We start from the raw sequence: 26,508 nt of genomic DNA on the forward strand, positions 1-26,508 counted from the left end.
ACTCGTCAAATTACAACTATATCATGAATGGGTCAATTTTTAAACTTTAATTCCATTTAAAATAAATGGTAGAAACATGAAATTCAAGCCTCAATAAGCATAAAAATTCGAAAATAATTAAAAACGGGGCAAGAAATCACTTACAATTGAGCTTAGAAAAATTAAGAACCCTAGCTATGGTAACATGGAATTTTTGGCAGCAAGCTCCGATTTTGAAGAAGATGAACACTTATTTTCATCTTATTTTGTCTTTTATTCAATTTTGACAAAAATGCTTTACTTAGATATTTTTTCTAGAATTACCCATATGTGTCCATAACACTAATTTATGGTCTATTTGCCACATAAACACTTCCAATTTCATGCAATAATTCAATTAAGTCATTTAATCACCAATTAGACACACTTTGCATTTTTTTTTCTCAATTTAGCCCTAAAAATTCAATTAGGCACTAAATCATTAAAATTTCCTATCCATATTTTCACACAATATTTCAATCAATCGGTAATTAATAAAAATTTATAAAATTAAATTATTTCACTTCGGATTTGTGGTTACGAAACCACTGTTCTGATTAGGCCCTATTTCGGGCTATCACAATTGGTCACATCATCAAATCTTGATAGAATTTAAGTTCAATGGCCAAAAATGAATTTAATTGCCAAATTGAATGACCAAAATGGATCTAATTACCAAATTCAAGAGCCAAAATTTATATTATCCCTATATAAAAAAAAATATACGCAATGTTTTATGCTGATTCATTTTAATTATGAAACACTCAATTTAATATTATAAAATTATAATATATAATTAGATTATGACACATTTATGTTGTGGGTACGTTACAAATATATTTATAAAAAGTTGATAAAAATAATAAATTTGAATGGTGAAGTTTAAACATTGAAAACTACAAAGGCTAGTTAAAATTTTATTATGTGTAGATATAAAATGATAAAAATACACTTAAAATAATATAATTTATTTTATAAATTAAGAGTATTTTCATCATTACCCAATTAAAATGGTACCCAATTGACTTATGACATCAACTTAGACAAATATTTAATATATAGTATATTCACATATTTATTATATACATAAAAAATTATAAATATACAATAAAATAAAATACTCATCGGTACTTGAATACCACCCTCGGTTCAAATAGGACTGTACTCTAACCATAAAACGGATGAAAACACTTGTGATTTATAAAAGAAATACTATCTATTTAATGTGAATCTAAGCCATAAATCTTTCATTTAATAAGATTGAAGCTATGAGAATTTTAAAAATTGCAATTAATTAGTATTGATGAGCTGTGGTAAAAGTATCATTGAGGCCATTGTATTAAGAGTTAGATTGTATTTTACCATTTTTACTTAAATGGGTAAATCAATCATTGTACATCATATTAAAGAGCAAACTAGTCATTTCTACTAAAAATTTTATCCATTTGTATGCTAAAAATTGGTGTGACAGACGACATAATAGACAGATACACATGGCGCGCCACATGTACTTCATGAGCAGTTTTTAATAATAAAAACAGATGAAACTTTTAACAAAAGGATCAGATTACTCTTTGATGTAATGTAGAAAGACTGATTTTGGTCATTTTTTGAGTAGAAGAAACAAAATGCAATCTAACTTTAACAAAGGGACCTCCATAGTAATTTCACCACTTAAAAGCATGCTTATCTTGATGAAGACTAGATCCATTTAGGACCAAACACGCTGCCTTTTTCAACTTATCTGTATCCAATTGTCTACAACATCTACTTTCATATTATATGCTCTTTTTCTTACTTCAAACCTTTGGATTATTATAACTTTTCATCAAAATCTTGTATTTTATCATTTCTTTCCTTATAATTTAATCATTTTCCATCTTTTTATTTTTCGAATTATGTTTTTCAATTTAAAAATCATTATTAATTTTGTCAAATAATTTGATGTGATTAATGTTTTTATATATATATATATTCTTTTTACACATTTAGAAAGGAAAAAAAGAAGAAAAATATATGATATATATATATATCTAATTATACAAAATTGTAAATTTTTAAAAAGTGAGCCACCTCAAATTCCTTAAATATTTGACTTTAGAAAACAAAAAGGACTAAATCTACCAAAATACAAAATACAAAAACCTTGCACGCAGTTTGATCTTTAAATTATTTATTAAGTAATGATTAGATTAGGTATAGTTCACATGTTAATAGTGCAATAAATCCGGTTGATTGAACATTTCTTTTTGCAAATGCAAAGTAGTGGCAAACCATATTCTTTATCACTTTTTTTTTTTTAATTTGAAATTTAAATCCAAATATTTATCCGTACTCACTCTAACTCTGCAATATTCATCTATTTGTACTGCTAAAGACTGAAGTGGTTCACAAAATAATTAAATAATAACACGTGAGGTGCCATGTATATCTCATACTAATATATAAAAATTAATTTATCTACTTTTAATAAAAAATAAAATATAATCTAACTCACGACATAAGGAACTCTGTACTACTTTTACTCCAAATTGCCATCGCAATACACCACTCTAATTTTTTCAACTTTTTCATCATGGGTTTTTGTTAATAATATTTGTTTTTCATATAAATGAAATTTCAAAATTTTTAGATTTTAAGATTAAAAAATAAAAGGATTTTTATTTATAATTATTTCTATAAAAGGAAAAAAGTACAGAAATTATGTTGTTGTTTTTTCTAATTAAGAATATTTTAAATTTATAATGTTTTTGGGAAATAGTTTATTGATTTATTTTTATTATAGTTATATGAGCAAATTGTAATTAGAGATATTTATTTTTAAGTTTAAAAATAGAAAATCTTGGCACTGCCAGCACAATTACATTTGATAAATAAATAAATTACATTTGATATTCTTTGTTTTTTTCACATTAGACAAAAGTTTTAACATTTCTTTATAACTTTAATAATTTATAATACAACAATTAAAAACGATAAATTCATTTTTAAGAAAAAACTCGTTGAACCCAAAATTAATATTAACTGAAAATTACCATATTTAATAATTTAATTTTTTTTTATTTTAACTCTAAAAAATAATTTAATTTTTAAAATATTTTTATAATAAAACCAAATGATAAACTTAATGTATAATATTTTTAATTATTTTATTTTATCTCTTTTAACATTACTATTATCGTTTAAAAACTTCAGTTCTAAAATTTGATTTTTTAAAATAATATGAAATGTATTTTCAATGTAATATAAACAATTTTCATAATTTAAAATTTAAACTTTACATTTATCAAACAGTCTAATTATATTTTGTACTTAATTTTAAGTAATACAATAACAAATTTTATAACTTAAATTTAGTACTTGATTTTTCAAAAAATATCTTTTAGCATTTAATGTTTCAATTTATCAAACAACACCTTAGTTTGATTTGGCTTAAATTGTTAAATTATTTATTTAGTGTCTATAATAATTAATTTAAATGGTAATTATTAATCAAATTCTTGTAGCTTAAAAAATAATAAAATTTAAAATATATTATTAGTCATTGTACTTTGACTAAATTTAAGATTTAATCCCTATATTTAAAAAGTAAAAAAAAATTCTACCTTTTTTTATTTTAAAAATTTAACTCAACCATTTAAATCGTAACTATTTTCTATTAAAATTTGTCAATTTGAAAACTTAGTTAAGCTACTCTCATATCACTAACCAAAAATAAATATGATAAATTGACAAATTTTGATAAAAACTATTAATGACATAATGATTGGATTAGGTTTTTTAAATTAAAAATGTATCTGATTAAATTTTTAGCTTTATAAATACAAAAACTAAATTTCAAACTCTATACAAGTAGGACTAACAACATATTTTAACCAATAATAAAATGATATCTGTACTAATAAAATTTCCGATTGACTCTTAACTCAATTGACATGAGTACTGTTGTCAATGTAAGAGGATTTAGTTCGAGTACGCTGAAGCGCATTAAAAATATCAAATTGTTGAAAAAAAATACTAATAAAATTTAGTAAAAAAAAAACCGATTCCATATTTAATTCCATATGTTACTTTCTCTGGCTCCGCCACTTTATTATTTTTCCGTTTTTGTTGTTTTTTTATTTAATTTTTTATTCTTTAAAAAAGCATTCATCATTATATAAAGAACACCAAAAAAAAAACCCCCAGAACCTTCTTTTTCCTCCTGTGGGTGTGTGTCATTTTGTATCTAAATTATTTTAAATTTCTTGCATTCCTTCTTTACTCTGAAAATAATCCAACTAAAGTTGCTGTCTTTATCTAATAATATATTGAATTCTCAATCAAGATTTCGTTTAAAAAAAAAAATATCATTCACTTTGTTTTCCATTATAGGATAAGAGTTTTCAAGGTGTTTGGATTCCTAGAAAATCCACTATATAAAGACCCAAAAAGGGAAAAGAAAAAACCCAATCTTTTTCTTCAATGGAGCGCTCATTTTCCTTCATTTTCTTGCTGTTTATCTTACCATTTGTAGTATCCCAAGAGTCACCCATTAAGACAATAGTGGTTTTGGTAATGGAAAACAGATCCTTTGATCACATGGTTGGTTGGATGAAACAAGGCATAAACCCAACCATCAATGGTGTAACTGGTAATGAATGTAACCCCATTTCAACCAAAACCCCAAACCCAAAATCCATTTGTTTCACTAATGATGCTCAGTTCGTAGATCCAGATCCAGGTCATTCTTTTGAAGCTGTTGAACAACAGGTATTTGGTTCAACTCCCTCCTCATTCCCTTCCATGTCTGGTTTTGTAGAACAAGCCTTCTCAATCTCCCCAAACATGTCTGAAACAGTCATGAAAGGTTTCAGACCAGAAGCTGTCCCTATTTATGCATCATTAGTTAAAGAATTTGCTGTGTTTGATCGTTGGTTTTCATCAATCCCTGGTCCAACACAACCTAATAGACTCTTTGTTTATTCAGCTACTTCCCATGGTTCAACTAGCCATGTCAAAAAACAATTAGCGCAAGGGTACCCTCAAAAAACAATCTTTGATTCACTTCATGAAAATGGTAAAGATTTTGGGGTTTATTTCCAAAATATACCCACAACTTTGTTTTATAGAAACCTTAGGAAACTCAAATATGTGTTTAAGTTCCATCAATTTGATTTGAAGTTTAAAAAAGATGCCTTGAATGGCAAGTTACCTAGCTTGAGTGTGATTGAACCAAGGTATTTTGATCTTAAAGGGTTACCTGCTAATGATGATCATCCATCACATGATGTGGCTAATGGTCAAAAGTTGGTCAAAGAAGTGTATGAGACATTGAGGGCAAGCCCTCAATGGAACGAAACATTGTTGGTGATTACTTATGATGAACATGGTGGGTTTTATGATCATGTTAAGACACCATTTGTTAATGTTCCAAACCCTGATGGGAACACTGGTCCTGCTCCTTCTTTCTTCAAGTTTGATAGACTTGGTGTTCGTGTTCCTACTATTATGGTCTCTCCTTGGATCAAGAAAGGCACTGGTAAGTTTTGAATTATTTAATTTTCAAAGGGTCAAAATTGCAGTTTTTTTTATGTTTGAATTGTTTACGTTTAAGAGGGGTTAAAAGTGCAATTGAACCACTTGTTGCTGACTTTCTTTTGTCATATGACAACATTAAGATTTCAAAGATAGATTCTGTGTTTTTCATGCATGGTTTGATTTTGACAAATTGCGATTTGGTTGATTTTCTTGCAAAACAGTCTTTATTTGTATGACTCCACCGATTTTGACCATTAGTTCTGCGCTTTTTTTTTGTATGTTATTAGAAACATGTTACTTTGGATATAGAGCTTAGTTTGGTCGGTTCATATGACATTTTTAAACTGTTTGTAATTTTACTTGGGGTAAATTATACTTTTGTTAAGTTGTATTTTAGTCATTTATGTTTAAAATATTACGTTTTAGTCATATACGTTATTATATTGTAACATTTTAATCATTAAATCGTTAATTGTTGTTAATGGTGTAACAATAAGCTAACGTGACGTGTTAATATTACTTCTTTCAAAATAAAAAGAACATGTTAATATTTAATTGGTTCTTATTTTACGACCCATAAAGACTAATTTCTTCAGGGTTCATGGTAACTCCAGGATTTAAATCTAAATTCATTTCTTAAAACTGCAATATACGTTATGATTGCTTGCAACTTTTTCTCCTATTCCAAAATCGAGGCTTCTTTGAATTAAGAAAAGAAATGGGTTTATACTCTTACTCTTAAGAATAGGTCTTGAAATTGAATCTCCTCACCTACAACTCTTTCCTTATTTCGTAGAAAAAAAAATGTAATCAGTCAATTCATGTTGTCACGTTGACATTCCGTAAGTTCGATATTCTTGAATTCGTAATAAATAAACTCATTGCTTTGTTTTATGTTTTTGTTGTAGTGATAAGTGGTCCAAAAGGACCAACACCAAACTCAGAATTTGAGCACTCATCAATCCCTGCAACAATAAAGAAAATCTTCAACCTTTCTTCCAATTTCTTAACTCACAGAGATGCTTGGGCCGGCACTTTTGAAGATGTTGTTTCCCACTTAACTTCCCCAAGAACTGATTGTCCAGGTATTTGACCCCTCTATTCAAAAATAAACAAATTAATCTTTGTATATTAGATTAAAAAGCAAACTGATCAGTCTTTTAAAAATTTCATTCAATTCTGCTGTTAAAAACTGATCCGTGCACATCAATATGAAATACACATAGTAAGTCATATGTCACTACTTAATTTTTCGTCCGTCGCATCAATTTTCAATAAAAATGACCAATTTGCTCTTTAATCTAATATAGAGAGATTAATTTGTCAACTTTTTTGAGTAAACGGAACAAAATGCAATCTAACTTAATACAGAGGCCTCATGATTCTTTTACCTAGAAAAACCTTAAAAATTCCTAAGAGAATATGTAATAATAAGACCATGTATGTAAGCTGTTTCATCTGAATCTATTGCAGAAACATTGCCAGATGTTGTACCTTTGAGGACAACTGAAGCAAAAGAAGATGCTGCTCTGTCTGAGTTTCAAAGTGAGGTTGTTCAACTAGCTGCTGTTCTTAACGGTGACCATTTCTTGAGCAGTTTTCCCGATGAGATGAGCAAGAAAATGACGGTGAAAGAAGCTCATGAGTACACCAAAGGGGCCGTTTCCCGGTTCATACGAGCAAGTAAAGAGGCCCTCAAGTTGGGAGCTGCCGAATCTGCCATTGTAGATATGCGATCATCGCTTACAACGAGATCTTCGAATCCGTAACTGGTTGAACTCGAAAACCTCGGTCCTCTTCTGTATTTTATCTATCAACCCTCTAAATTTTCTTACAGGTTTTAGAAAAAAAAAAATGGATGTTCTCAATTAAAATTTGTCAAAGTAATATGCAATAAAACAATAGTATTTTAGTGAAATAAGTGTGTTTGAATCATGTATTATATTGTCCTATTCAGTTTCTGAGAAATTGGGTAATTTTTGGATTCATTACAGATTCGGTTGAAGCATATACACAAATTCAATTACAAGAAACTAAAAGAAAAATAAATAAATTGAGTTCAAGCTATAAAAAGCTCAAGCACAAGTTGAAAGCCGATACCCAATGATCGGACTCGACTTCGAGCTCAAGTTCTAATACAAAATAAGAAAACAAAACAATCAAAAGAAGCTGGTTGAATAAAGCATTAGGATACTCGAATTTGATTAGTTCCACAAAGCAATCTCAAGCCCAACTTGATAATGATCGAGCTGAACTCGATCTTTTTTGTAGTCAAACTTAAGTAACTTGTGAGTATATGTGTCATGTCTCATTCAAACTCTTAAGCACTATCATCAAATAACACAAATAGCACCTATCACAGGTAATTTTCCTCCAAGTAAACCATATCATCATCATTCAATGTAGATATCTGGTTTCATATTTACCTCCTAGGGCACTCTTTTCGGCAACTGAGATAAGTCAGTTTTATCGTCCAAACTTTACATGGAACAAGGACTTTGCCAAGTCGATACATCCGTAATAAGCTCCCGTAGTTGATCTATTAGACGCTTTATGTATAGATTCTTGTTTGCAAGCTCCTACAAGAAAACAGATACCGGATTAGTTGCATTTTTACAGGCATTAAATATGGGGCGTTAACCTGCATTTTCCTTGAAATACTAGTGTTTGACATGTTTTGGACAATGTTTACCGGAGTAAGCAGATGACGGATACAAGAAATAGGCGTTCGAGTTCTAGAGAGATATATGCAAAAAAATAAAAAAGGGAAAACCATATTCGATACTCATCCGAGTCTGGGTGACATAAGAGTATGCATCACAGAAACCCAAATCCAGGCCCATTTTAAGGAGCGAATGGTATTACCACAATTCTTCAAAGGGTATAAACAAGAGACTTTTGATCACAAGCTACTTGAGTTCAACTCGAAAAAAAATTGAATTCAATTCGATAATTATTGAGTCAAACTCAAGCAACTCTAGCTATCAAACGAGTAGAATTCAAGCAACTTGATACCCAATTCGAACTGCTCATGAACCTAATCAAATTCTTTACTTTTAATATGTATTTAAATATTCAAACTCAAATACGCAAAAGCTTAATTTGAGCTATGGTAATCAAGTAAATGAGAGCTTAATCAAGTCGAGCTTGAGTAGTTAGATTATATCTCAAGCCAAGCTCTAGCTTAGAAACTGATACTCATTCGAGCTCAAGCCTAATATCAAACCACCAGCTTCAAATCGAGCTTCAGCTATTGAAAGAGTAAAATTCAAGCATCTTGATACTTGATTCGAACCACTCATGAGCCTAATTGAATTTTTTACTTTTAATAAATATATATTTAAATATTCAAAATCAAGAGCTTAATTCGAGCTCAAGCTCAAGCTCAAGTATGGTAATCAAGTAAATGAGCTTAATCAAGTTGAGCTTGAGTAGTTAAATTATATCTCAAGCCAAGCTCTAGCTTAGAAAACAATACCCAATCAAGCTCAAGCTACAAGTTTGAGGTTATCACTTATCACCATTCAAGCTGAATTCAGCTCGATTACAGCCCTAAATTATGAAATGCATAACTTAAAAAAGACTATAAAATTATGAAAATTTCACTGCAAAATTACCTTCCTGAGATTCGAGGCTTCTTCTTCCAGCTTTTCAATATCAGCTTCATCTGCAGGACTAGTCGCCGTTGAACCCGTTTCAAATGCTTTTGCCTATTTAAATACCAATTAAAAAAACCGCAGAATCAAATTCATATTCAAATAACAAAAATTTGAAATTTTAACAAACCCATGATTCCTACATAACAATTACAAGTCTTAATTAGAGCTAAAATTAAGGGTTAAATTCTACCTATTAGTCCCCGTACTTTGCGAAAGTTGTGAATTTTAGTGCTGTACTTTAATTTAATTATTTTTAGTCCCTGTACTTTTTAAATTTTAAAATTTCAATCCTAAATTTTCCTATTTCCAAAATTGATGTGGCAAACATATTACTCACTAAAAAATTATTTCAAAATTTGAAAAGTATATAAACATGGAAAGATTAAATTAGAGAATATAGACTAAATCTATATCCGTACGCTCTAGTAATTGAACTTAAATAAATGAATTTAATTATTACTATTTAGATCAGACTAAAATTTTAAAATTCGATTAAGATTGACCAATTTAAAAAGTATAAGGAGTAAAATTATTAAACAAAAGTATAAGGACTAAATTCAGAACTTGCGCAAAATACAGAAATTTTAACCAAAAAAACCCTAAAATTTTCTTTCAATACCTTCTGAGAATTGGGAATGGCGGTGAGCACAGTGCGAAGAGCAGCGACGGAGTTCTTATACCTAAGGCGAGCTTCATCGAGCGCACCATTGCCACTACCTCCAATTCCACCCATCTCCAAGTGATGTCCACCGTCGGACGACGAATCACCGTTTCCTAAAACGGCGCCGTTGGAGAGAGAAGAACCGTTAGGTCCAGCAGTATTAGTAGTAGTGTTATTAGTAGTAGGATTGGTGGACCATAAGGCAGGGTTGCAAAGCTCGTCGTTCATGGAAGAGAGGATTTGAAAAGCAGCTTCAATGGTTTCTTCTAGATGTTTTAGACCCTCTGATGCAAGTTCCTGCGTCGTTTTGTTGCCGCTGTTTGTTGGTGTTGTTGTAGGACTTACTGTGGGATTTTCTTCCATTTTATCAACCAAGGGTTTCTGACTTTGCTATTGATTTTCTGTTTGGAGCCGATAAAATATAAAATGGAGGATTTCCCCAAGTGCATGAATGAAAAATATATCTGGGTTAGAGCCCTAAACGTCAAATTTGAAGCCATTTTTGGGGCTCAAAATTTGTAAAAAATAAAAAAGGACGTCGACAGCAGGGTTCGAACCTGCGCGGGCAGAGCCCAACAGATTTCAAGTCTGTCTCCTTAACCACTCGGACATATCGACAAGTGTTGCCTATCTGCTTGAAATTATTTTACTTAACCGTTATAATGTATAGGAAAATACAAGGTGAAAGGATCTCTCTCCTCTTTTAATTTCGATATTGAGCAAATTAATCTCTATAAAAAACACCAATTTCGAAAGTAAGTAACTAAGAACAATTAATCACTAGGTTGTTAATAAATTTCCTCAATTGTTCATAATTTATTTTGATATAATAACAAATTTAGTCTTAATATTTACACATTTTGTCAATTTAGTATTGGTTTAACAAATTTAGTCAGCAACATTTACACATTCTGTGAACAGTTAGACAAAATATATGAACATTGAGATTTAAATTTGTTATTTTACCAATCAAAATAATGTATAATTGATATAAAAACATAATCGTCGTAATTAATTGCCCTTAAGTTACTCACATTTGAAATAGAAATGAATTAAATTGCTCCAATTTTTTTTTTTGAGAGAGATTAATTTACCAAATATCAAAATTGAGAGGAATCGAAGAGGCCGTTTTTTATTATTATCATAAAACAACATTAAAAATGTTTGTCCTCTGATCTATGGGGTCTAATATAATGATTCTTTAATTAACTTTGTAAGATGTTAATAAAACCAAGCCAAAGATAATGAGCTAATTTAAACTAATTTAGACTATCCGTTACCAACATTTAACTGTTTCTTTAAAATTATTGTTTATATTCAATTATTTAGCAAATTGTCACATATTGATATCCATTAAATCCTTCAAATATATATATATATAAAAACTAAATGATACAAGCATAATCGTATAGTTTGTCGGTGTTTTTAATTTCCTCAGTGATATTGCTGATAGATATGTGAACATCATGTTAACTAGATTCAGATATGTTGCACATTGAAATATTGTGCCGACTTTAACTTCTGAATTATCTAAATTATTTCATTTGGTGCTTTGTATAATTTACTCACCCCTATCAAGCCCTCCTGGTTCTATGTGTGTGTATATATATATATATGACTATTATGTCAAGAAACACGCTGACCTTCGATGGTCGATTTTTAAACCAATGCTCACTATTCCTCTCTAAGATGATGATTCTTGTTTCATTGATACTCCCACACTTGAACATTGAAACCGATACTTTGTATCATCGCGATGCCGTTAAACTTAATCATTGATTATCGGACTAAAAGCATGTACGCGCCAACTTTATATAAAGTCCCAAAATTAAGTTGCAAGGAGGAGCCATTGTAGACTATTTAAGAACATTGCCGATCCTTGTCAACTTGAGCAAATATGTTGCAGAGATCATAGTAGAATGTCAGTTTCTTACTTCAAGCAATAATAGATTAATGCCTCATAAATCTGAGTAAAAAAACAATACTTAAATAAATTGTGTTGTTCAAATAAAAGATTAATTTCACATTTTCACCAAAAATAACGAAGATAAATAAAATTATGATGAAAACATGTGTCTAACACTTGGAAACAAAGTGCTAACCTAATATAACAGTTGGATTCTTCATTTTAGAACAAAATCCAAAGAAATTTGTCCTACAAGGAAAGTTTGTAAATACATGTAAATGATGCTAATGGACCCTAAAAACAACATTACTTGTAATCTAAGAAATAATTTTTTTCATTTTTTGAATACATACATTGAAATGATTAAAGAATTTATTTATTTTATATTTTTATAGTTAAATATTTTAATATATATCAAATAATCATAAATTATTCATGGATAAATTCGAGTTAATAATTTTTCATAACATAATTAAATACCACATTAAAAAAATAAATGAGGATATCTACTAATTAAAATTTTACTTGCTCATTTTAGCTAACTGGCAATGTGTCTATTAACCAGAGTTAAAAATCAACCATAGTTAGGGTTTTACCATATATAAAAAGGTTAGGTTTATGCCTATATAAATAAATAGAAAATATCATTTTTTTAAAAATTCCCCATTAAATAAATTTTTTTTGTATTATTAAGAAAATTCTCAAAATTCAGGTTTTGGGGATTTTTATTTATTTAAATGTATTTTAATCTTTCAGGTAAAAAGTAGGCAAAGAAAATCAAAATTGAAACTGGGGATTCTTCAATGGCGTCTCTCAGATTGAATTTTCCCTGTTAAATGGGTAATTTATTTCCCACTTTTTTGCTTGTTTTTTAGTATACTCTTTTACGAATTCTTATTAAAGCCATTGATTGAATTGTTTACTTCTGATAAAGAATTTTTTTTGGGTTTTAATCAGAATAAATTAATTACTGAATTAAGGCAAAATGTGTTAACTAATCTCAATCACTGTATTGGAATTATCGGTTTCTTTGTTTTTCCTTTTTTGGCAGAAATCAAGTTAACCGATGAACTTCATTCTTTTTTTTTTTTTTTAAATTTCTTTTGTTGAATTTTGTATTTAGATTGTATTCGTTCATTCAATGTGGATTGGGTTTAATGGCGTTTGGTTTATGGAAGAATTTTCTGAGGAATTTGCAAATATCCATTAGAATCTGTAACTTGATAGATTATTTTCAGTAAGTATTAACAGTATAGCATTTGTGATCACATTCTCTGCAATGTGTTCTTTTTGAAAGCATTTATGATTGTTTCTTAGTTTCAGTACTCCTAGTATGTTACGATGTAAAACAAATGACCTCCAGCTCATGTTTTTCTTAGTTCAGTTGATGAATCCTCGGATTAAGGACATTTTTAGCAATTCATTTTTCATAAACCCCGAACATGGAACTAAAACAGACATGGAGAGTACCGAAAAAACTAATAAATGATTAGTTTATTTGAAATTTCAGTACTCTAGTATCTTTAGTTTTAGTGAATGACCTTCGTGTGCTTTGTTTGTTATTTCGGTTATGCAGTTCGTTGTTTCAGAATCTGTTTTAGTTATTTCAAGAATTCGGTACTGAAGTTCATTGACTTATCGATGAATTGCCTTCCCGCACTTGTTTTTTTCCTTTTTCAGTAGTTTCTTGGATGAAAAGCATTTTCTGAGACACATTTGTTTCCAAATCTGTTGTGTGCTTCTTTTGGAAGTTCAATATTCGATTTCATTGACTCTTAAATGAGTTACTTTCCCGTGTACTTTAGCAAATAGATTCCCTGATAAAGAGTTTCTGGAATTTGATTGATATCGGTATAGCTTTTTGTTTGTATCTGTTACTTGCAATGTGTTGTTTTCGAATCTGTAAAGCCCGAGTTGAGTTTGAATGGATTCACTTTCTCAGGTATTTTTATTATTTCAGTCACTATTGTCTCATTTTCGGGTTTTTGGAGTATATGGAGTTTGATTAATCTCGAGAAGCTTTCATTGTTATTGCTTTGTGTATCCTTGAGTTGCAAACTGCCTAATCTTGGTTTCATTATTTTCCATTTTTGGTCTTGTAATGCATTGGAGGATTTAGATTATATCTTTTAATGTTAGAATCTGTTCTAATATCGTGTTCAATGACAAATCAGTTAATGAACTGAAGAAGGACACAGCAACCGTTAGCTATTGGCAGAGATGGAATGTAACAAAGATGAGGCCATTAGAGCTAAAGAGCTTGCCGAGAAAAAACTTGCGGAGATGGACGTTGTTGGGGCCAAAAGATTTGCTTTGAAGGCTCAAAACTTGTATCCTGAGCTTGATGGTCTTTCTCAGTTGCTTGCAACTCTCGACGTGTACATATCTGCAGATAAAAAGATCAATGGAGAAGTTGACTGGTACCGGGTGCTTGCTGTTCAACCATTTGCTGATGAGGATACCATTCGGAAACATTACAGGAAGTTAGCTCTCGTTCTTCATCCCGACAAAAATAAATCCGTTGGTGCAGATGGGGCTTTCAAAATTCTATCTGAAGCTTGGAATTTGTTGTCTGATAAAGTGAAGAGAATTGCTTATGACCAGAAACGGAACTTAAGGGGCAGTTATACTAATGTTTCACATGTGAAACCATCGTCATCAACGACAACTGGTCGTAACGGTTTTTCCCAAAATTTCACCAATGAGAATATTTCGAACACCAGTGGTAGGAATGGTGCTACTTATTCTAAGCCTACTCCTCGCTCAGCGAGAATCGATACCTTTTGGACAACCTGCAACTCTTGTAAGATGCATTTCGAGTACTCTCGGGTTTACATCAACTTAAATCTTCCTTGTATCAACTGTCGTACACCCTTTTTTGCTGTTGAAACACCAGCCCCAGCTATAAACAGCAGTAGCAAATATACTTCATTTTCCGACTTCATGAAGTTTCGCCAGGTTCATAATAAGGGACAAGCAAGATTTTCTGGTTCATCTACAAAAATTTCCCGGAAAGGCCAGTTCCCTAGTTCGGGAAGTAACATAAATGTGTCTCAACTGACTTCGACCACTCAAGCTACTGGTGTTGCTAATGCAGCTAGCGAAACATTAAAGCGTGGACACAAAGAAACAAAGGCCAATATCACGATAAAGGAAAGCTTGCACATGAAATGTCACCCTTCCCAGAAAACTGATGCAGGTTTAGGTATGGGATCTTCAGCTTCGGTTTCTAGTTTTGCAGGAAAGAAACATAGACCCAAGAAGAGGCGCATAGATGAAACCAAGATGGGAAATCACTCGGCCATGGGAAATGAAGGGGTTAGCAGTTTCGAAAATAATGCCGGAATCTCTAGAACTAATAGCATAAAGCAGCCTTCGCCACTGGAAATACGGAATATTTTGATGGAATTGGCTAAGAAAGAAATCAACAAGAAACTAAATTCATGGAAGCTGACTTCTCAATCAGCTGCTTCGGATAAACCAAAGGCATTCGACGAGGGCTTTAGTGGTAACAATGAAGGAAATGAAACAGGTGCTTTGACTATGAAACCCGATGCACACAAATTCGTGGAGTTTGTTGATATCAAGTCTAGTGTTCAGCCCAAAATGTCTTGCTCTGTTGATACCGATCTTGATCCTGCTACAGAGGAACCTGATCCAATGTCCATGAATGTTCCAGATCCCGATTTTCATGATTTTGATCAGGATCGTACTGAAAAGTCATTCGGTGAGAACCAGGTTTGGGCTGCTTATGATGATGATGATGGGATGCCTCGTTATTATGCAATGATTCATGGTGTGATATCATTAAAACCGTTCAAAATACGGATGAGTTGGCTTAATTCTAAAAGCAATGCAGAACTGGCTCCGTTAAACTGGATTGGTTCGGGCTTTTACAAAACTAGTGGGGATTTCTGGATAGGCAAATATGAAGTTAATAAGTCTCTTAACTCGTTTTCGCACAAAGTGAAGTGGTCGAAAGGCCGGAAAGGAGCAATCCAAATATATCCAAGGAAGGGAGATGTTTGGGCTCTTTATAGGAACTGGTCTGCTGATTGGAATGAACTTACACCTGATGAAGTGATACACAGATACGACATGGTTGAGGTTCTCGAAGATTACAATGAACAAAAGGGTGTTGCTGTTGTACCACTTGTTAAGGTGCCTGGGTTCAAGACAGTGTTTAAGAAGCATTTTGAACAAAGTAAAACACGGATGATTCCAAGAGAAGAGTTGTTTCGGTTTTCTCATCAGGTCCCTTCATATTTGCTCACCGGCCAAGAAGCTCTAAATACTCCAAAGGGTTGCTTGGAGCTCGATCCCGCAGCTACTCCATTGGAACTTCTTAAGGTATTAACCGAAGCTCAAGTGAAAGAAATGGAGGTGATGACCGAAACAGTTCAGGAAACGAAAGTAGAATCTGCTGGACAAGCCTTCATCGAAGAAAACAAAAATAAGAAACCCCAAATGCTTGTTTATGGTAGACGACAACGAAGAAAACGGGAAACGTAGGAAACAATTTTGAATGAATAGAGAAATTTATCGAAGTGGAAATTTACAAGGATTCAACAATTTTATGTCCGAATCCTTGGGAAGAAGATACTGGCGAATACGGATTCGTTAAATCGAAGGATATTGAAAGTCCAAGAAAGTCACAATGTTCATAGTCTTATATACATACACAATGGAAATTGAGGAAGCTGGAAATGAGTGGACAATGAAACTCAGTTCAAAGCTAATAGGGTCTTCTTCAAAAAACCGAGTTCAACTCAGGTATATATATATATCTATACCAATCTGAAGAAAACGTCCTAAAGATCATAACAGCTTTTTTTTTTTTATTTGAAAGGACTAATTTTTTTGCAACACCTGGTGATGAAATTTCATCCAGGAGCTGCCTTTTCTTTGTTCTAAAGTTAAAAACCACAAAATTTCCTTCAAAATGTTTGCTTTTCTTGGAAAAGTTTAAAACTTGAATTGAATCTCATTATGGCTTTTAGTATTGGAATTTTCAGTTGAATTGAAACGTGACCAATTTAAAATTTGATAAGAGTTTGATGATGTTTTATGGAATTAACTCTTTTCTTTTTGTTATCATTATGCTGTTGCCTCTCATTAAAAAAGGTTAATTTCTGCCATTAGTCCTTGTACTATGCATAAATTATAGATTTAGTTTATATATTTTAATTTGGTCATTTTTAATCTTTGTATTTTATGAATTTTAAAACTGACCAGATAATAACAGTTGAATTTGTAAAGTTTTTAATTTTTAAAATCTGATCTGACGAACATATTATAAGTGTATCATATATATAGCACCATATTAACTTGTTATTTTTATATATTATTAAAAAAAGAGAGACAGCTACGAATTTAAAGATTGTTCGTTTACGTTAAGATTAAAATTTTAAAAGGGACTAATAAATAATCTAATTGAAAAATATGGATTAAATCTATAACTTTAGGCATGAAACAGTAGTAAACAGTAGTAATCATTTCATTAGTAGTTAAATAAAAATTGAAAATTAATGCCTAAATTAAAATTAATCAAATTAAAATATAAAGATTAAATTCATGGTTTAAGGAAGGAAAGGGTCTAAAATGAGGTTAATTGATGATGAGGTGGCATTGAGCAATTAATAAGAATCCTAATACTTACATGGCATTATGAGTCAAAAAGCAAATCTATAAAGTTGACAATGATATATAATTAATTAATTAGGGATATTTAATTATTAAAGATTTGGTAAATAAATTTTAGAGTTACATAGTAATTTTTATTAATAAAATGAATTGTGAATTTTTTTATTTAAATCTTAATTCGTATTAAAATGATTAATAAGATGAGTTAAAGCGCACGAGAAATAAGTTGGACCAACTTCTTCAAACTATTAATTAATTCATTAAAATTCCACCCAAAATAATATTGACTAAATTGAATTTTGTTTTAGTTTTTACTAAATTTATTTCAAAATATATTTTTTAAAGAATTATCGACTGTTGTTGGGTTGATGGTGGTACCAAATTTAGATAAATAAGATTTTTTTATACAGATAAGTAATAATTCATAAATAATATTTTTATTTTTATTTTGGAAAATAATAATAATAAACAAAGCCAGCGCAAAATGCAATGGCCGCTGTACCTTATCCCATCCATATCTGACCCTTAAAAATATCCACCGCCGCCACCACCACCACGATCACCACCGCCACATCCCCATCTCCCTCCATTTGTTCACCAGCCAATGGACAGTAACCAGCAAACTCAATCCACCCCATACCCACCTCAGCCTCCCACATCCGCCATTACCCCTCCTTCATCCGCCACAGCAACCGCGCCTCCTTTCCACCACCTCCTTCAACAACAACAGCAACAGCTCCAAATGTTTTGGTCATACCAACGCCAAGAAATCGAGCAAGTTAACGATTTTAAGAACCACCAACTCCCATTAGCTCGCATTAAGAAGATAATGAAAGCCGACGAAGACGTCCGTATGATCTCCGCCGAGGCTCCCATTCTCTTCGCCAAAGCTTGTGAGCTTTTCATTTTGGAACTCACTATCCGTTCTTGGCTTCACGCCGAGGAAAACAAGCGACGGACACTTCAGAAAAACGACATCGCTGCGGCTATTACGAGGACCGACATTTTCGATTTCTTGGTAGATATTGTGCCTAGGGATGAGATCAAGGATGAAACTGGTTTGACTCCGATGGTTGGGGCTACCGCCAGTGGGGTACCTTACTTTTATCCCCCTATGGGTCAACCTGCTGCTGGTGGTCCTGGTGGGATGATGATTGGCCGGCCTGCCGTCGATCCCACCGGAGGTATTTACGGTCAGCCACCTTCTCAGGCTTGGCAGAGTGTTTGGCAGACGGCGGGAAATGATGATGGCTCGTATGGAAGTGGAGTTACCGGTGGTCAAGAGAATCTTGACGGTCAAGGGTATGTTCTTTTTTTCCTTAATTTTGAGAATTTTCAATTTGGTAAAATATGTTGTTAGTCCTATAGTTTACTTAGTCACTTATTAAAATTTCAATCCTCTTACTTTTTTTCAATTTAAAAATTTTAATCCAATTATTATCATCATTTTAATAAAAAATTTGTTAATTTAACACGATGTATAATTATAAAGCAGTATAACTAATACGTCAAGTTAACAAATTTTAACAAAAAAATATTAACAAGTATATGATTGGATTGAGACTTGTAAAATAAAAAGTAAAGTAGAAGCTTAATTTGGACTACATTTCAATTTTTATCAAAATACAGGGACTAATAGCATATTTTAACCTTTCAATTTCTGGGTTTATTTTTTTAATTAAAATTTTGGTTGTTTTTGCCCTTTTAGTCATTGGTTCCACTCAAAATTTAGTTTTTTTTCCCCTTGAACTCTTTGTCATATTGTTTCTATTATCATCTTTAAGAATTTTCAATTTCTGGGTTTGTTTATTGATTAAAGTTTTGCTTTCCTTTTTTAGCCATTGATTCCATTCAAAATTGTGTTATTTTTCTTAAACTCTTGCAATATTGTAGGATAAGGAACATTTTGCTTGAATAGTGTTGAATTAGATACCAATGCTTTGAACTTTAGTCAAAGGAGCTGGTTCCCTTTTAGTCTTTTCTAAACCATTTCCCCATTCCAAGTACTGGTTTAATGCCATCTTTGCATTTTGTTTGATGGTTATGGTATGAAGGTTCCATTTTTATTGATTGAATTTGCTAGATTTAAGTCTAAAACTGCATTTTTTTCCCACCTTATTGAACTTAGCCTTTAAGTGATATGATAGTTATGTAGTGATGGTAATGAACCATGGAGGTACTGTATTAGGAATCGGATTGCATTTTGCCTCCTCGACTAAAAAATGGGCTAAGTAGTCCCTGTACATTAGATTGAAGAGTAAGCTAGTTTGTCTGTTAAAAGTTTTACTTAATTCTACTTGTAAAAACTGGTCTCTGTATATCAATATAAGATGCATGTGGCATGTCATGTGTCACTATTGAATGTTGTGTTATGGCTTGGAACTAGCATCATATTTTCCATTTTTAGTCATTTAGTTCCTAATGAAAATGGGCTGGTATGCATGTAGTCCTTGAATTGCTGGTTGGTTCCTTATCCGGTTATTTTCCCATTCCGTTTGTTCCGAATCGTCACTTGTGTTTGGCTCGACTCTGCATTTTGCTTGAGTGTGGCCAAACTCATATAAAACACATATTCATGCCCAAAGTTTACACCCGACTTCGAGTAACATAGTTGCTTCCTTTGAAGTAAACATATAATCTTTCCCCTTATCCATGTAGCAACCAGGATGTCTAGTTAATGATCTCATTGGTTTGGTTTATTTTTAAGATAAACTATACTAGTAGTCACTCAACTATTAATAAATTTCGTTTTTAGTTACTCAACTATGAAAAGTCATAAAATGATCACTTAACTATTAATAAACCCTTTTTTTTATCACACAACTATGAAAAGTTACAAAATGGTCACCAAACTATACAATTGTCTTTTTTGGTTATCTGCTAGCTAATGGTATCAGCTTCTAAAATTGGCATAATAAACATTTATAAATTATGTCAATTTGGTATTGATTTTAAAAAAATTAACCCTCAACATTTACACATTGTGTAATTTGATTTTTTTTGTTTTTATTTTTATTACAATTTTGCTTTTCTTTGTGACATTTAATGTTAATTTTAAAAGAATGAGAAAGGATGAAAATTATTATCCTAGATTTTTTGGTGTTTTCATTTTTTTAGCCGATAATTTTGTTTTTTTAGTTATGTGAAAGGGTCAAAGAAAAGAAAAATTGCAAAAAAAGGCCAAATTATTATTTTTGTGTAAATGTTGAGGGTTAGATTTTTTAGAATCAAGACTAAATTGACATAATATATAAATGTTGAGAGTTAAAATTGCTATTATGCCAACTTTAAAAGCTACAACTATTAACAGCTGGTAACAAAAAAAGACAAAATTAAATAGTTAGATATCATTTTGTAACTTTTCATAGTTGGGTGACCAAAAAAGACATTTTACTAGTAGTTAGGTGATTATTTTGTAACTTTTTATAGTTAGGTGATCAAAAAAGTAATTTACTAATAGTTGAGTGACTACTAGTGCAATTTACCCTTATTTTTGTCATTTTTGCATCCTAAGCACTTGCATTTTTGTTAAAGTTTCATTTTTGCATTGCATTCTAGACTTCCTTTTGATCGTATGCAATAGGATTTTGCAGATTCAAACACCGTCTAAGCATGATTTTACTTAAAACCTCGAACGAACGACGAGAATCTTGAATTGTTCATTCTCATCCATGCAAACTTTTCTGAAAGACCACTATAGTGCATTTTAACAAGGGCATGTTCTAAGACCAGCTAATATGCATTCATCTTTTTCCTAGCTTAGGTTGTTTTATTCATTTCAGTATAGTGATTCGGTTTGAATTGTTGATATATTGTCGCTATCTACCTGTGATAGTGAAGTGGATCGTGCTAGTGTTTAAGGAATATTTTCCTTTTGGTACCGGAAAATGCCAAGTCCGGGTTTTCAGGAGCACGTTTTGCAGCTGTTGTCACTTATAAGCCTCTTGGTATTGTAGCTGTTGTCACTATGAGCTGTTCATTGATCTCGGTTTCTTGCCGGCCATTGTCTAAAGTTTTGTTGCTTTTCTGCAGCTAACCTAAAATCATGGGTCCGATATCGTACGGTGGATGGTGCGGAAAACGCGTGGAACTCAGGTGATCTACTGGGGAATTTATGCTTTTGTGCTTACTGATTTATGAATGCAGTTGTGTTGGTATTGTTTATGGGAAAAAGAAAAGCTACCTTGAATTTGATGACACTTCTATAGTAACTTGTTTAAAAAACAAGCCCTTTTAACTCATTTTTAGCGCAGCTAAAACAATATCTTGCTGCCATGCCATATGACTTTGGTCCAAATCATATTTAACGTGCAGTTCTGCCTTACTTCTTCCAAAAATGATTATGTTGGGTCTCTGGATTCTTCATTTTTGTTAACACTGTATGCATGTTTCGCATTGATGTTCAGTAGAAAAAGAAGCCCTTGTAAAGAAAATTGAACCATCAGGTTTCAATTTTCGAAGTTGGGTAAAATTGTGTCTGTGACATATTTATTAAAATTGCTCTCTTTTTTTCAATTTTTTTATTTAATCTTTTTAATTTTATACTTTTCTTTTTTTACATATCTAATTACAGTTTCATAATTTTTTAATATTTTATAATACATATTTGGTTTAGTTTTTTAAAATTTAATATACTATAAAACACTACTTAAAATTTCGGGGTGGGTTGGGAAAGAAATCATTTTGGAGTCGAGTATCATCTATATATTTATATATAAAAACACGAATTTAACTTTTTTTGAATTGACGAGAATGATTAATTATATTACTAAATTGATATTAAAATAATAATTTATTAGTATTATTATGTGATAATAATAAAAGTAATATTAATTAATACTGACAGTTAATTAATTTCTTCATATCTTTTAAAATAACTACTTAAATATAACATAATATATTAATAATTTCTAATTTATAAAGTTATAAATAATATAATTGGAAAAATTAAAAATAATAAAAATCTAAGTTTTTTAATTAAATAAATATATATTTTATATATAAATAAGATTTGGTTTTTATAATTAATAAAAAATAAATGTGTGAGATTAATAATATATATGCATATATAAAAAAGATTATATCACTATATTGGTAACCTAATCTATAATGTATGAATTTATTTATTTATTAATAATGTAATAGTTATTATCACTTTCCATCACAGAAAAAGAGTATGATTTTCATTATTATTTAAAATGTTTAATTATTATTATATGATATTTGATAGTTTTATATAATAGGTAGCTTAGGATTAAAATGGATTATTACCTTTATAAACCCTTTAGCAATTTACCTCATTTCAATTTTGTCTCAACCCTTAAATAGGAAGGATAATGCGTCTCAACACACTCGAACCAACATTCTCTTACATTGGCAATAATACCGATGCCAACTGAGGTAAGACTCAATCAGCTTATACAATACATGTTTTAAACTTTACAATCTATTGCAAATTAATATTTACAATTATATAAAATTCAAAGATTTTAAAACAACGATTTTCCCATACATCACACGGATAAAAAAGCTAGTTATAATATATAATTAATCAAAAATAATTTTTGGTAAACCAATTTTTTTTCATTATTACATATGAAAATTAAATTATTAGGAGAAAAGTAATGAGATTTGGCATGTAAGAGTAAGAAAGTCATAAGATGATTTTGGAAAGCTTTTCCACTCCCTCCATTTCATGAACCAACCTTCTTTCTTCCTTTGCATTTTCTCCTTTTTTCCAGTCTCTCAATTTCTACAAACAAAACTTCCTATACATGAAGAAGTTGGAGTCTATTCTTCATTATTCAAAAGTCATCCACTATTTTGTTTTTCTAAGGAATTTGTTGATTCAACTACAAGTCACCAAACAGCTAAATAAGGAGTTTCCAAGCAACTACCAAATTAATGACTACATCCAAATTTTAGTAGCAACTTTCATTAAAGCACTTAATTAAATTAAATTTCAGTAGGCAAGCATGCAAAGCCACTTTACCACTTTTCATTAAATTAAAACTAGAAGAAGAAAAAAATGTATATATAACTATATAACCAGGAAATTTTCCCTGTTTAGCTTTGTTTTTTTGTTTTTCCTTATTTTCATAATTATATTTATACTGAGAAATTATTTTATGGACTCTTCTCACTACATCATCCATGGTCTCTTTTCAATTATTTAATAATATTTCAACAATTTTTTCCATGTAATTGATACATAATTTTGGTCATTTTTACATTGAATCCTAAACCCAAATCCCGAATCAGTTTAGGATTCAAGGTTCAAGCTTTGGAATTCGAGTTTAGGGTTAGGGTTCATGATTCTAGATTTGGGGTTCAATGATAAAATAATTACCAAAATTATGTTTTAATGATATGAAAAAAATTATTGAAATGTCATTAAATAATTAGAAAAAGACCATGAATGATATGCTGGGAAGGGTTCATAAAATAATTTCGCCATATACCTAGTTGTATTTGAGCATATGCATATATATTAATTATTAAATATAAATTAAATCCATGCATCGCAATGTAGTGAAAATGTGTATAAATATAAATAAAGACTATCAAAAATCTCATAACAAAAAAAAAAGAGATGGAAAAGGGATCTTAAATTCGAGGGAGAACTAAAAATATAATATTTTTTTATTGTTGTATAAGATATTTTTAATGTATTAACGAAATATATATGCGAAATATTAACAATAAAGTTTAAACATTACAATTGTAAACATATTAACCTTTTTTAAAATCTATATAATTGATTTTTCCATTTTTATTTATAAATCATGACTAATTCTTTTATTGAAATAAAATTGCTAAACATTTTTTTCTTAATTAACTTATTAAATATCAAATTGAAAATACATCAAAACTTTAAAATGTAATTTTAAATAATTTTTGTCAAGAAGATAGAGACGTTACATAAGTTGAAACTTAAATGAAGCCGTGATTAAAACTCTTGTATCGAAAAAAAAATCATAAGTTGAAACTTTTTATTTTACATCAAATTATATTTTTACATTACAAAAAATAAAAGGTTTTAGTTTAATGAATTTATCAATTTAATCGTCAAATTTTAATTATAAAAATCATTTTAGATATTAGTAGGAAAAAGTCTTGGTTTAGTGTAAAAAAAAATTTTCAAAAGCTTCAAGTTTTTTTTAGAAATGGATATTTATTCTTAAAAACTATCAATTATTTTAAAATTATAATAACTAAAATATTATTGTAAATATTTCCATAAATAGATTTCCACTTAATTTTTATAATCTCCAAATTTATTCTCTTATTTATGTATTTATAATTGAGAAGGAAAAATTTGATTTGTCATTCTCCTCATTAGAAAGGAATGAAGTGAAATCATAGTTGCATATATTCTCTTCTCTTTATAAAATATATATTTTAAGTTTGAGAAGAATGTGTGGAAATGAAGATGTCCACCATTCAGCATAATAAGAATGGAGTTAGTCTACATAAATTAGGACTAAGCTCAGAACATTGAAGCATATAAATAGAATAACCCAATGTGGCTGCTAATCTGCACTCTTGGATCTTAGTTTTCCTCTTAAATATTTTTAGCTACTTGAGTTGAGTTTGATGGAGATGATGGTGAGGTCTGTTTGGCTTGTCTTGTTTCCTTTGCTTGTAATAAGTATTAGGTGGATTTATAGGTGGAGGAACCCTAAATGTAAAGGAACACTGCCTCCAGGTTCGATGGGACTCCCACTCCTGGGAGACACCCTCAGTTTACTTGTCACAGCCAGGTCCATAGACATCCATCCTTTTTTTAAGGAAAGAATGAGTAGGTATGGTCCACTGTTCAAAACAAGTGTAGCAGGTCGATCAATTGTGATATCGGCGGATCCCGATTTCAATAGTTTCTTGTTTCAACAAGAAGGTAAACTTGTTGAGATGTGGTACATGGATTCCTTCGCAAAATTGCTTCGCCAAGATACTACAGCAGCAAGTGGCTATGTACACAAATATCTGAGGCACCTTGTTTTGAATCACTTTGGTGTTGAGACTCTTAAACACAGGCTGCTGCCTCAACTAGAATGTGCCATAAATCAAAGATTGCAGGAGTGGGCTAAGCAGCCGGAGGTACAACTCAAAGACCAAACTGCTGCAGTAAGTCTCTTTCAATATATTTACTAATTTTTCTCTTCATTGAATCACTAGTTTTCTAATAAACAATTATTTGCAGATGATATTTGAATTTACTGCGAAGCACATGCTTAGTTACGAACCAGAAAAATCGTCAGATACTATAGCCCTAAACTTATCCAACTTCTTGGAGGGACTGATGGCATTTCCTTTCCGCGTCCCCGGTACTGCTTTCTACAGATGTAAAAAGGTAAGCCATTCAAGAAAACTAGTATTCCTAAAACGGAATTAAAATATCTATATATAAACATTGCAGAGGCAGCAAAAAGTAATACAAGTTATAAGTAAATTAGTGGAAGAGAGAATGAATTCGGGAGAAGGTGGACGAATTAGCAAAACAGATTTTCTCGACCAAATTGTGGAAGACATGAGGACAGAATCATTCTTGACAAAGGAATTTGCCACTCATGTTCTCTTTGGAATCCTCCTCGCTAGCTTTGAGACTGTTTCTTCCACTATTGCCTTAGCCATCAAGTATTTATCCGACCATCCTTCTTTACTACAACAACTTACGGTACGTAAGTAATCAAGATATATAATTATTTAATATTTTCTTTCTTTTTTCTTATATATATTTATATACTTGTATAATTCATTATCTGTAAATTTATATATATTTTTTTAACTCTTGACAAGGAGGAGCATGAGCAGATTCTTAATAAGAAAAGAAGAGATTGTAATCCTGGACTTGAAGATGGACTTGAATGGGAGGATTACAAATCCATGCATTTTACTCGTAACGTTAGTCATATATGTCATCTCTCTCTCCCTTTATATACAGCCGAGGAGAATCCATTTACACTAGTGTAAAAATAATGATTCCACCGTTAAATCTATCGATATAATTATATATATCATGCATATAAATTTTTTAATTGATCCAATGTCTCTATTGTACCGATCTAAAATATATATTCAACCGTTGGAATTTCTTTCAT

At 30.7% G+C, this 26,508-nt stretch overlaps 5 protein-coding genes and 1 non-coding gene across 10 annotated transcripts; 4 read left to right on the forward strand and 2 right to left on the reverse strand.

Moving 5' to 3' along the window:
* Window positions 1-4,169: 4,169 nt before the first annotated feature.
* LOC121219313 (non-specific phospholipase C6) lies at window positions 4,170-7,456 on the forward strand. The gene is made up of 3 exons (XM_041097238.1): window positions 4,170-5,539; window positions 6,447-6,623; window positions 7,012-7,456. Exons 1-3 carry the CDS (start codon window positions 4,483-4,485, stop codon window positions 7,305-7,307), a joined length of 1,530 nt encoding a protein of 509 aa, XP_040953172.1. The 5' UTR covers window positions 4,170-4,482; the 3' UTR covers window positions 7,308-7,456.
* On the reverse strand, window positions 6,393-10,442 carry LOC121219314 (mediator of RNA polymerase II transcription subunit 30). 3 transcript variants are annotated; one of them, XR_005915978.1, is made up of 5 exons: window positions 9,817-10,406; window positions 9,156-9,248; window positions 7,965-8,117; window positions 7,033-7,368; window positions 6,393-6,636 (listed from the first exon to the last, which is right to left on the reverse strand). XR_005915978.1 is itself a non-coding variant. In XM_041097239.1 (3 exons), exons 1-3 carry the CDS (start codon window positions 10,219-10,221, stop codon window positions 8,019-8,021), a joined length of 597 nt encoding a protein of 198 aa, XP_040953173.1. In that variant the 5' UTR covers window positions 10,222-10,442; the 3' UTR covers window positions 7,507-8,018. The 3 variants fall into 3 exon arrangements, 1 of the variants encoding a protein (XP_040953173.1); XR_005915977.1 differs by having other exon boundaries at window positions 6,393-7,368; XM_041097239.1 differs by lacking the exons at window positions 6,393-6,636; window positions 7,033-7,368 and having other exon boundaries at window positions 7,507-8,117; window positions 9,817-10,442.
* Window positions 10,395-10,476, reverse strand: TRNAS-UGA (transfer RNA serine (anticodon UGA)). Its single transcript has one exon. It is a non-coding gene; the product is annotated as a tRNA-Ser (tRNA).
* A 1,919-nt stretch (window positions 10,477-12,395) lies between these two features.
* Window positions 12,396-16,959, forward strand: LOC121219315 (uncharacterized). The gene is made up of 2 exons (XM_041097240.1): window positions 12,396-12,604; window positions 13,939-16,959. Exon 2 carries the CDS (start codon window positions 13,985-13,987, stop codon window positions 16,274-16,276), a length of 2,292 nt encoding a protein of 763 aa, XP_040953174.1. The 5' UTR covers window positions 12,396-12,604; window positions 13,939-13,984; the 3' UTR covers window positions 16,277-16,959.
* LOC121219317 (nuclear transcription factor Y subunit C-1) lies at window positions 16,959-21,731 on the forward strand. Of its 3 annotated transcripts, none has more exons than XR_005915979.1 (3): window positions 16,959-18,709; window positions 21,243-21,354; window positions 21,440-21,731. XR_005915979.1 is itself a non-coding variant. In XM_041097241.1 (2 exons), exons 1-2 carry the CDS (start codon window positions 18,012-18,014, stop codon window positions 21,441-21,443), a joined length of 702 nt encoding a protein of 233 aa, XP_040953175.1. In that variant the 5' UTR covers window positions 16,959-18,011; the 3' UTR covers window positions 21,444-21,731. The 3 variants fall into 3 exon arrangements, 1 of the variants encoding a protein (XP_040953175.1); XR_005915980.1 differs by having other exon boundaries at window positions 21,248-21,354; XM_041097241.1 differs by lacking the exon at window positions 21,243-21,354.
* Window positions 21,732-24,823: 3,092 nt separating this feature from the next.
* Window positions 24,824-26,508, forward strand: LOC107897928 (cucurbitadienol 11-hydroxylase). The gene is made up of 4 exons (XM_041097242.1): window positions 24,824-25,534; window positions 25,611-25,760; window positions 25,827-26,084; window positions 26,207-26,508. The coding sequence occupies exons 1-4, from the start codon at window positions 25,004-25,006 to the stop codon at window positions 26,378-26,380; spliced, it is 1,113 nt and encodes a 370-aa protein (XP_040953176.1). The 5' UTR covers window positions 24,824-25,003; the 3' UTR covers window positions 26,381-26,508.

The sequence above is a fragment of the Gossypium hirsutum genome, chromosome D07 (assembly GCF_007990345.1).
Source record: "Gossypium hirsutum isolate 1008001.06 chromosome D07, Gossypium_hirsutum_v2.1, whole genome shotgun sequence".
Classification (NCBI taxonomy): Eukaryota; Viridiplantae; Streptophyta; class Magnoliopsida; order Malvales; family Malvaceae; genus Gossypium; species Gossypium hirsutum.

Coding starts and splice junctions, on each gene's coding strand:
- LOC121219313 (XM_041097238.1), top strand. CDS start 4,483: ATGGAGCGCTCATTTTCCTTCATTTTCTTGCTGTTTATCTTACCATTT. Junction 5,540..6,446: donor TTGGATCAAGAAAGGCACTG/GTAAGTTTTGAA, acceptor TTTTTGTTGTAG/TGATAAGTGGTCCAAAAGGA. Junction 6,624..7,011: donor CCCAAGAACTGATTGTCCAG/GTATTTGACCCC, acceptor AATCTATTGCAG/AAACATTGCCAGATGTTGTA.
- LOC121219314 (XM_041097239.1), bottom strand. CDS start 10,221: ATGGAAGAAAATCCCACAGTAAGTCCTACAACAACACCAACAAACAGC. Junction 9,249..9,816: donor CCATTCCCAATTCTCAGAAG/GTATTGAAAGAA, acceptor GTATTTAAATAG/GCAAAAGCATTTGAAACGGG. Junction 8,118..9,155: donor AAGCCTCGAATCTCAGGAAG/GTAATTTTGCAG, acceptor GTTTTCTTGTAG/GAGCTTGCAAACAAGAATCT.
- LOC121219315 (XM_041097240.1), top strand. CDS start 13,985: ATGGAATGTAACAAAGATGAGGCCATTAGAGCTAAAGAGCTTGCCGAG.
- LOC121219317 (XM_041097241.1), top strand. CDS start 18,012: ATGGACAGTAACCAGCAAACTCAATCCACCCCATACCCACCTCAGCCT.
- LOC107897928 (XM_041097242.1), top strand. CDS start 25,004: ATGGAGATGATGGTGAGGTCTGTTTGGCTTGTCTTGTTTCCTTTGCTT. Junction 25,535..25,610: donor TCAAAGACCAAACTGCTGCA/GTAAGTCTCTTT, acceptor AATTATTTGCAG/ATGATATTTGAATTTACTGC. Junction 26,085..26,206: donor CTTTACTACAACAACTTACG/GTACGTAAGTAA, acceptor ACTCTTGACAAG/GAGGAGCATGAGCAGATTCT.